General features: G+C 49.6%; 1 protein-coding gene across 1 annotated transcript; it reads left to right on the forward strand.

Moving 5' to 3' along the window:
• Positions 1–325: 325 nt before the first annotated feature.
• BIRC5 (baculoviral IAP repeat containing 5) lies at positions 326–8,262 on the forward strand. The gene is made up of 4 exons (XM_036910413.2): positions 326–533; positions 728–837; positions 2,114–2,231; positions 6,076–8,262. Exons 1-4 carry the CDS (start codon positions 423–425, stop codon positions 6,163–6,165), a joined length of 429 nt encoding a protein of 142 aa, XP_036766308.1. The 5' UTR covers positions 326–422; the 3' UTR covers positions 6,166–8,262.
• Positions 8,263–10,520: the final 2,258 nt, after the last annotated feature.

Below are 10,520 nucleotides of genomic sequence, written 5' to 3' on the forward strand. Positions count from 1 at the left end.
TTCCCCCGGGGTGCCTCCGCACACCTCGCTTGCAGGCACAAGGGCTGGGGCTGCTGACACTCGCGGGGAGCTCCGGGAGTGGGGCGCCCACGGAAACATGGAGTCTGCAGGCTGACAGTGCACTCGACAGGGGTCACTCCTCGAACCCATTACGGGGACTTCAGCGTATCGTCAGCTCCTTTTCACGTCACTCTTTGCAAGCAACCGTGGGAAGGGGCGAGCGCGGGGTTGGGGTCTCTAGCGTGCGTAGCCAGCAGGACAGCGGCGCGGCGGGAGGACTACAACTCCCAGCGAACCCCGCGCTGCCTAGCCTCGCTTTCCCAGAAGGCCGCGGGCGGCGCGATGACCGGCGGGCGTTCCCGACAGGCCCTGCGGTGGTCGCCAGCCGCTGGGTTTGAATCGCAGCTCCACTCGGCGGCGCCATGGGCGCTGCGTCTTTGCCCTCGGCCTGGCAGCTCTACCTCAAGGACCATCGTATCTCTACGTTCAAGAACTGGCCCTTCTTGGAAGGCTGCGCCTGCACTCCGGAGCGGGTAAGGCTGCGCGGCCTCCCGGGCTCCGGCCCGCCCCACCGGGTTCTGGGAGGCCTGCCGGTGCCCGCCCGCACCTGGAACCCGACCCTCCCGCGGGGCTCCTGCCTGCCCCACCGGCCCCTGGGAGGCCTGCTCACTCCCGCCCCGGCCCTCTGTGGCCGGCCGGGACCTCAACGTTGCTCTCTGCTTTGCAGATGGCCGCGGCCGGCTTCATCCACTGCCCCACGGAGAACGAGCCCGACTTGGCTCAGTGTTTCTTCTGCTTCAAGGAGCTGGAAGGCTGGGAGCCAGATGACGACCCCATGTAAGTACCCCAGGCCAGCCTCGTTGGGCTTCTCCGCGTGCCCGGGCTCCATTCGGAGCTTCTGTTTCGAGCTGGGGCTGGGAAAACTATCCGAATTTCGGATACTTAGTGAAGGAGCCATGCTTTCCAGGCTGATGCCCTAAACAGCTGTTGAGAATGGATGAATCTGGGTGTTGGCGCCTTGGTAATGCTTTCAACCTAATCAAACCTGACTTGGCCAAATCTCCTTCAGGGCGGATGTAGAAGAAAGGCTCGATTCTGAAGTTATTGGATGCCTTTTATGTTCAACAGAATAAGGGAGTATGTTGGGACCTAGGAATGTCCACGTGTTTTCTTGTTTTAGAGTTTTTAAAATTTAAATCGTTGTTGAGTTGTAGTTCACACACCACAAAACCACCCTTTTTAAATGGTATATACTTCATTGTGATTTTGGATTTGGTTCTTAAAGGCACCTAGTTTTTTTTTGTTAATTCTCTTAATTCTGTGTACATATTCAGATAGACCACCATAGTTGTCTTTTTGCGATGGAATGACACATTCCTTTCTCACCCTTTTTCTCCTTTTCAGAGTCGATTGCTTCCACGACTATTTTAACTAGAAAATCGCTGGAGTTGTTTCTCTTCTTGGCCAGAAGAGTGTTTTAGTTTTCCCTAAGGTGTTTGCTCTCATGGCCGGTATTGACCTCCGTGGCATGGTGATCATACCAGGGTCCCTGGGGGGAAATACCGGTTGTATTCTTGGGAGTGAATGTTTAAGTGCTCTTCGGTTTTCAGGTGTTAGTTACTCTTGTCTGTCCCTGTGGACCTGGTGTGGCTGTGTGCTCATGCCAGCACTGCTCTGGTGGCAGTGCTGTCTGCTCTGCAGGGATGATTCCCAGTGCAGAGGATGTTAGGAGGAGGCGGAGGAGTTCACTGGAGAAGCCTGGCCAACGGTGCCCTTAGCCCACCCAGCAGTTATGTCACAATTCCAATTCCAATGAAATGAGATTACTTCACACGGTTCCTAGAGGATTTTAGAGGGATTTGACATGTGATACCTTTGGACTTAGACTGTAACACGTTTCCGACTAATTGCTAAAAGATTCCAGATAAAATACATTCGTCACAAGGATGCAGGGCGAGACAGCCACAGAGAAAAGGCTGGCAGATGCGCTGTGGGAGTGTGGCTTGGGGCTGGGCACTGGTGGGCATGGGAAGGCCTGTTGGTGACCAAGGGTTGCTTTTCTCCTCTCCCTGAATACCTTTGTTAACACATGCTCCTCTGTTGATTTTTCTAGAGAGGAACATAAAAAGCATTCTTCTGGTTGTGGTTTTCTTTCTGTCAAGAAGCATTTTGAAGAATTAACCCTCAGTGAATTTTTGAAACTGGACAAAGAAAGAGCCAAGAACAAGATTGTACGTATTGTTGGAAGTGAGAACCAGGAGCAAAGCCTGCTCAGTGTCTTGAACCCCAAACACTGGAGGGATCCTGGTTTCCTCAGCACCCATTTTTTCAGCCCCTCAGATGTGTATGTGAGGATGTAAAAGCATCTGTCCTGGAGTGCAATCTTAGAGTGTGTTCAGTGTGAGTGTGAGGTGACCCCTGCTGGTAGGACACAGCAATGGTTACGCTGGCCTACCTACCTTCAGAACGGTGAAGACCGGACAGAGGTCACTTATATGGTGTGTGTTCACACTTGAGCAGTAGTGGGAACGGAGCATGTTGGGAAAGTGCATTATATGCATTGGGAAAAGTGGGCAATTGTCTGACTGGACCTTGAAGGGGCTCCTGCTGATGAACTTGGACTCTTAGACAGGTTATCAATGGTGTGGAAGTGAAGCAAATCCACACGGGGTTAGGGTTGCTGGAAAAAAGCAGGACACTCAGTTAAATCTGAATTTCAGGTATATGTGGGCTAACTTTTTAGTATATCTCACATTTTATATGGATGTTTACTAAAAAACTGCTTGCTTATATGATGTTCACATTTAACTGAGCATTCTGTATTTTTATTTGCTAGATCTGGCAGTCCTAGAGAGACTGTATTATCAGGTGTTTAATATTCCTGTAGTAAAACGTGGGGCAGGGAGTGGAGGCATCCTGATTCTTTCTCTGTCATTTACAGACTTTGAGTGGTTAGGCCAATTTTGGCCACAGTCTCCTTGCTGCAAAATGCAGGGTAGATACCCCATGTCTTCTGAGGTCCTTTTCAGCTTGAAAGTTGTGTTCCTTTTTAGAGATAAATAGGAAATAAGTCTGTCTAATGCAGATACTAAGGGCAAAATCTTTTTTTTGTCAGGAAGGAAAAAGAAATTGGTGGTCAGTAAAGGGAATCGTAGAAGAGCTATTGCAGTCCATGGAGGTCTTGCAAGCTGTAGCACTGAAATTGGGAAAGGTACTGGGGGCTAGAGAAAGCCTCCAGGTCAGGGGTCAGCACACTTTCTGTAAAGTGCCATAAGTAGTAAGAATTTTAGCCTTCATGGGCCTCATGGTTTCTGTTAAGATATTATCCCCCACTACTGTTCAAGACCATTGGTTGAAACCACTTTTAGTCCACTGGCTGTACAGACAACAGGCCTGGACTGCACTGATGTGCTCACAGGCCGTGGTCTGGCGGCCCCATTCCAGGGGAAAGAGCAGTTTGTGTTCATAGAGAGCAATCACGAGAAGCTGTACCTGAGCAGAGGCAGATGAGGGTGCTGCCGCGTGAGGCTGCAGCCAGATGATGGAGCTGAGGAAGGCCGAGGGAGGTAGGGACTTGCAACAATCAGGGAGACACCAGTGTTGAGCGGTCCGGCTCCACGGCATTGACTGAGTGCCCATGCACCCCAAGGAAGGAAGGAGGGTGACTTGGCGGGCGCAGGAAGCCTACCCGGAGATGCTCCACCTCCGTGGTCTGTGTGTATAGCAGGCCCGGAGCCCAGTGTACATGCCTGGGGAGCAAAGTGGGGAGAATGGAAGAAACTGTTCCGCTTTCATTTTGCAACTGTTTCATTCTCTGCACATCAGAATACAGAATACTTTAGGATTATGCATTTGTTTTTATTATACTTTGTTTAATTACAAAACAATATAAGCTTCTGTAAGGAAGAATAAAAAGCTACATCCTTATGCTAGGAGTAACTGGTATCTTTCTTTCCAGATCTTTTTAAAATGCATATATTTTTGAAGAAAAATTATTAAGTTTAAGGTGTTCATACTTCCCTTAGTCGGTTTATAAAACATGCAATAGAAAGGCACTTTTTAAGCCTGTGGTACTCAGGTGCACTCTGGTGATACCCTAGAGCTTTGCAGTCCAGCACTGGCCATTGCCTCCCGAGAATGAAATAAAACTCAGAATTCAGTTCTGCAGTCACACTGGCAGCACTGTACCTGCTCAGTAGCCACATGCGTCCAGTGGCCGCTGTGTGGGGCCATGCAAATAATAGAACGTTTTCGTCACCGCAGACCTTCTGTTGAACAGCACTGCTCTAGGATGCCAAGCAATTGTGAGGTTTGTTGCAGATAATTTATGACTAATACAGAAACTCAGGACCCCTTGTGTCCCCATGCACTTCCCTGTGTGAGTGGAAAGTTAGGCCTGGGCCCAGAGCTGAGTGCAGGGAACAGGCGTCACCAGGCCTGTCCGCTTCTGGGGGGCCACTCCTGGGGGCAGGCTAGCAAGCAAAACTGTTTTGTGGGGTAAGGTTGGGAGCTGATACTAAATCATTTAAGTCATTAAGTGATTGCAGTACATAGTTCAAAGTAATTGTTTGCCAGATATTCTCTAAAAAGAACCAGAGGAAATAACCGTGTGTTGTGGTATACAAATACTGAAGACAAGGAATGAATGTTAGGGACTGTGAATTTCCGAGGCCCCAGAGTGAAATGTGAGGTGCTGCTAGTTGGTTTGACAGGGTTGCTGGTCCGGCAGCCCTCCTGGGGCCGGGAAGCCGTGCTCCAGCGGCAGAAGCCAGGGCCTGAGGGATGAGACCAGGGAGCACAATGCATGCTCTGCCACTTGGTTCTTGCTGCTGTGTCGCTACCTCTGTGTTTTGGGGAAAAAGGGGAAATAAATTAGAACCAACTTGAAAATAAATCAGTTCAGGGAGTAAATGTCATGTGGGAACAAGCAGAGAACTTCCATGTAAGACACCCTGTGATACGGACACACAGGCGCTGGGAGAGCTGAGTCCTGGGTGCTGAGCGGCGGAGGTTTTGCTCAGTGAGCTTTATTATGTTTTTCAATAGTGAGTTCTTGTTTCACTTTAACCCCCTTTATTAGAAAATGTGTAAAATTTGGTGTGGTGGTTAAATTACTGCCTGTGTACACAGAGGTTTAATTTGGAGCTGTTTTGAAAGAGAAGAGAAAAGTAAATAAACAGCATATTTCCAAAGGCCGTAGTCGTCTCCCCTGCTGGTGGCGGTGAGGCCGGTGGGGCTGCCCTCTACAGGGCGCACCGTTACTTGTGAGGTAGTTTTTTCTCCTTGTCCATTTGTTGTTTTTAGAATTAGTTTTCCTTTAATAATTCAAAAATAAATAGCCCTTCTATGGGACAAAATTTAAGATACACAAAAAAAATACATATTGGAAAGTAAGTTTTTGAACGTTAGCCCCTATCATTTTCTTTTTAGAAAACAAATTTAACCCAATAAAGTTGTGTTGCTTGTTCTTTAATGTGGCAGAGAAGTCAAGGAGAATAAGAACTGGGGTCGGGAAGGAGGTCGTGGGTCTGCCGGCGTCACTTGTCTGTTCCCTGGAGAGCACGTAGCAGCGCGAGGAGGGCAGCAGCCAGGCCACGGGGCCGCTGCAGCTGAACGAAGGCGTTCTGCTTCACGAGGAAGCTGATGCGTGCCGAGAGGTGGGCTCTAGACTTGCCCTGTGGGGGCTTCAGAGGCGTGTAGGGTGGTGTGAGGAGAGGGCCCTGCCGCCCGCTGACTGGGTGCTTGCTGCTCTGGGCCTGTTTCCTCATCTGTACACTGGGGACAATGACAGCACTTACTCACTGAGCAGTTAGTATGTGTGATGCAGGTAGAAGAGTGCTTGGTGTGTGCAAATAGTTCCATAAATGTTTTCTGTGGTAATTATTAGGAGGCAGTTTAAATGAGTCAGTTGAGTTGAATGAGATCCCACCCAGCTGGGTGTCTGTACCCTAGCACAGTGCAGAATTTATTTAGGTGCTCAATAAATGTTTCCTTATTTTTTCCTTTTGATCTTACGTACAGGGTGGGATTTGGAAGCTCTTCTTTCAGTTTCATGTGTCTACTTTTAATTTCCAGGCAATGGAAACCAGCAATAAGCAGAAAGAATTTGAAGAAACTGCAAAGAGCGTGCGCTGTGCCATAGAGCAGCTGGCTGCCCAGGACTGATGCCCCTGCCCTGGTCACTGCTCCCAAAGTGGGCTCTGTCGCTGCCGAGGCGCGTTCCCCTGCATTGGCGTTTCTGTGGGGAAACGGCAGCATTTAGAAATTAGAATGTTCAAGTATACTTTTGTTTCTTCTTTAAAGTGGTGCTGGGCTCCTTGTGTTTGTGCTGCGGGTGCCCCCTTCTCTGGTGGCCTTTGCTGTGTTGGGCTCTGGGCTTCCGAGGGTGAGAAGGCAAAGTCGTTCTAGGGGCAGAGCCTTTCCTGGCAAAAGTGTTTGGGCTTCACGTTGACGGCCGGCTCACCAGCCCGAGACTTGTTGTATGAGTGTCATTATAGGTCCACTGTGCTTGGACAAATAGAGAATTAAGGATACCATTTAAATTTTATTTGCCTAATAATCTAAATTTATAGTGTGCATTTCTTGTGTTTCAGATACTCTGTTATTATCTCGCTCTGACATTGACAGGTCCTGCGACCACCCTTTGAACCGCCCCACCCCGGCCTGTGGTCCTGCAGCAGGCTCCCTTTACTCCAGAGCAGATTGTACAAAATCACATCCCTGCCAAAGCTCTCAAGTGCCGCGTGGGGTAGGGCTTTTCTGCCTGTCCAATTCCTCTGTAACGGGCAGGTTCCCAGAGGGAGAAGCAATGGCCCTGGGCCCCGGCTTCCTCGGGACTTGATATGTGCCAGAGCCCTTGCACAGCAAGCCTGGGTGGCTGGGGGGGCGGAGCAGGATGTCTTCAGAGTAAAGCCAGCCTCTTGCCTTGAGGCCATTTGAAGATACTTCCTCACCTCCAGTGGGCACATGGCAAGGTTGCTGCATTTCCCTAAAACATGAGGAAAAGGACTTTAATGCCAGATAGGCGGTTTTCAGAGGCCTGCTTCGTCCTCTCTGGGTACAAGAGCACGCAGCAGCCTGGGTGCCTGCCCGGAGTCCTGCTCTGGACTAGCCGTGCTGTGTGGATGGGGCTGGTGGGTGGGGGATGAAAAGCCCATGGAAGAGCTCCTGGTTGTAATATTTCCGGTACTCTGCAAACAGCCATTTCCCTTTAATGATGCGGATTAGGCAGCTGATAATTCACCATCTTTCTAATGTGAATCTTCCTCAAGGAGGGCAATGGAATAAATTAGTTAATTGAAAAAGTTATTGGAAAACCTCTTTTGGAAAAACTTTTAAAAATAGATGACTTGCTTATATTGTTTGCAATATTTTAAGGTCATAAATTCAGTGACACTTGCGTTTCAACCCCAGTATGGACTAAGTAGAGTTCGAGCTACAGTAGTTAAAAACAAGGTGGTCTGCGACCCCTACCCCAGGCCCTGATTCTGGTGCCCCCAGCAGGATTCTTGCCGTGAGGGCTCAGCCCTGTGTCTGCTGAATCCGAGCTGTGGTTTTCTCATCTGTAACATGGGGTTGTATAACTTGCACTGTTTTGGCTGGCTTATTGTAGAACATGAGTTTTGTATGAGGAGGGGAATTGAGACAAAGCCCTCAGCCGCTCTTAAGGTTCTGCAATGTTGCTTTCTTTGTTATAATTATTATGTCACAGAACAGCACAAACTTTTACAATTTGTATTGTACAAATACAATTTGATAATATGATTTACAATTAAAAGTGAGCCCAAAGCCATTTCTAAATCGGTGGGGGAAACCAATGTGAACTCCAGGTGGATTTTAGAGACTAAGGCAGCAGGAAGTGTCATCTAGATGAGTCTCATTTCTGAAATGGCTGTGCTGTTACACAGCCCTAGTGAGCCACAGGGTGCACACTGGTCGCTGCCTCCCTGAGAACAGTGCAGTGGCCTGAATTGTTTTTAAATGACAGCTCAGAGATATTGCTGCTTCAGGCGATCTGTCAGCCCTGCCTGCCCATGTCTCCCTTGCTGTGTCATATCTGTGTCATGTGCTCTGTGCCACTGGCTCACACGGGTGCCCTCTCCTCTCCAAGGCCAGGCGTGCCTTGTGTTAAAATGGTAGGTGATTTTCTCTCCCTCCTTGGCGGAGTTAGGCTGCAGGGTGGATCGTTACAGTCCTGGTGGGGAGCTCTGGATGTCATCCTGGTCACTTGTGGAAAATAAAAATGATTCCATTTCAAACACTGCCGCAGACCCTGCTGCGTCCTTTAAATGCTGTTGGCTTACATCGTGGTCCCTTCCTCGCCTGCTAACTGACCTTCCCACCCACGTGCTGCAGGAGAAGCATGCTTTCCGACAGAGACAAAGCCAGCCTTGGGTTCTGCAAGACCCGCTTGTTTGTGTCACTGGCCTCATTCCATGTATAAACCAGCTGTGGAAAATGTACCTCAACCTAATTCTGCCACATCTCAGAGGGTGATACGTTTTTTTCCCTTTGAGCTTGGAGAATATTGCAGTGGCTCGTTAGGGGGAAGCAAAGCACTCCAGCCTCTATCTTCATCTAAGCTGCTTATTTTTCCTATTTGTGCCAGTCTGTAAATGGATATTTCATTTGAATAACTAGTCCTTGCAAACTGCCTTTGTGAAAAAGCTCAGAGAAAACTGTGATTGTCCTCAGTTCCTTTGCTCGGCGGGTGGCGGTGCAGGGCCCGGCTCTGTCAGGCTGTGCTGCGGAGCGAAGCTGGCTGGGGCTGACCCTCAGTCCGTCTTACACATTCTGTCATCTAGAAACTTACCTCCTAAAGACCATGTTTATCACTGGACTGCAGGGACTGTCAGCATCAGAAAGCTGTTAGACATCATCAGTCAAGCCTTCAGCCATCGCATTCTTTCAAACATACATCCGTTCTCAGGTTCCCGAGTCAGGCGGTGGTCTGGAAGGGGCTGCGAACGGTGAATGACGGTCAGTAGGGGGATTGACAGGTTAAAACCCTGCAGGCCGGCCTCGGGAATCTGGACCCTCCACCTGCCTCAGGTGTGGAAAATAGAATGTCAGCCCACCGAGCCACATGTGCCAGGAGTGGGGCGGTTGGTCGGCTGTCGCCTGCAGGCAGGGTGTGTTGTGCAGCCCAGTTTGCCCTGAGCTGGTGTGCCGCCAGGAAGGATTTCTCTCCACCCTGGGTGAATCTAGCTCTTAAAGAACCAGCTGATCTGTAGGTTTCTCTCCTCTGGGCTCGGTCTACAGCATTTGAGCCTGTTCTCAGCTGACTGGGACCGAACTGGGCGTGGCATCTGTAGTTATTTTCTGCCTGACCCCAAGGGAGTGACATCCACTTGCACACTCATGCTTGCACTCTGGGTGCTGTGCCCAGAGAGGACCCCCTGCCACAGTGAGCTCTCATGGTTCTCTGTTTCCTGAATGGCAGGGAGACAAAGGTCAACAAATAGCCACATGAGTGGTGAGTGTCTGTGGGAGCCCTGAGAAGACAGTGCGACCTTTAGTGGAAGCAGGAAAGAAGTGAGCCTTCCGTCCAGGCCCAGGCGGAGGCTGTCAGATGAGCAAGGAAGGGAAGGTGATGCGGGTGGAAGGAACAGAAATGGACATTCTGGGGACTGCAGATGCATTCTGTGGCGGGGAAGGGGGCAATGCCCCTTCCTGTGGCCTTGTTAGCAAAGCCCTCTCAGAGGTTGCTTGGCTACCTGGGCAGATGCTGGTGAATCCATGGTACCTGTGAGGAGCTCTTCGTAGACCTGGGAGTTCCTAGAGATGAGGCCAACCAGCTATGTGGCTGCCTCTGGGTCAGGGCCCCTCTCACAAAGGATATTGACTGTCAAGTCAGTGTAAAAAGTGCAGGTTTCTAACCTATGACCTCAACTGTTGGAGCATCCTTTAGAGTGGTTGGTTTTGAGTAGAATAGAGTTGTGAGTCTGTATGGGTGGATTAGCTTTATAATGCACCTGGAGAAATGAATGGACCTGCTGGGTAATTTGGTGAGGCTCAGTTTCTGTTGCAGGGGTGTCAGGTAAATGCAGTGAGATTGGCTGTGTTGTAGCTGATGCTGCTGACAGTAATTGCAGCACCGGTTTCAGCTTCCCCAGTCCCTCTTGGAGGCAGGGTGCCCTGCCCTTAGACGGAGCAGGAGGCTCATCTGCCCCAGGGTCAGGGCTGGGGTCAGGCATCTTGTTCTAGCTCCTGACGAGTTAGCTGAATATAAGTTTAAAGAAAAAAGGCTTAGGAGCCCTGTTTATCACTTATAATTGGAATTTCTTCCATCAGAACATCCCTCCTGCCCCTGATGCTGGCTTTCAAGAGGCCCTGACAGCCTGGATATGGGCTCGGTGCTGGCCAAGTGGTTCACCAACTGCTCTAATGATGGGTTATAAGTTGGTGAAAAGATTAATAATGGAAAATTATTCTTAGGTCATTCTAAGGCGGTACCTTTTCATAACTGGACTAGGGAATAATTTGGGTCCATCTCAAGGGAAGTAAACTGGTAGAATTCA

Source organism: Manis pentadactyla, chromosome 4, assembly GCF_030020395.1.
Source record: "Manis pentadactyla isolate mManPen7 chromosome 4, mManPen7.hap1, whole genome shotgun sequence".
NCBI classification, from domain to species: domain Eukaryota; kingdom Metazoa; phylum Chordata; class Mammalia; order Pholidota; family Manidae; genus Manis; species Manis pentadactyla.

What these genes read in the sequence shown, in the direction of transcription:
- BIRC5 (XM_036910413.2), top strand. Translation starts at nt 423, where the DNA reads ATGGGCGCTGCGTCTTTGCCCTCGGCCTGGCAGCTCTACCTCAAGGAC. An exon ending in GCGCCTGCACTCCGGAGCGG is followed by an intron (nt 534 to 727) that starts GTAAGGCTGCGC and finishes TCTGCTTTGCAG; the next exon opens with ATGGCCGCGGCCGGCTTCAT. An exon ending in GAGCCAGATGACGACCCCAT is followed by an intron (nt 838 to 2,113) that starts GTAAGTACCCCA and finishes TGATTTTTCTAG; the next exon opens with AGAGGAACATAAAAAGCATT.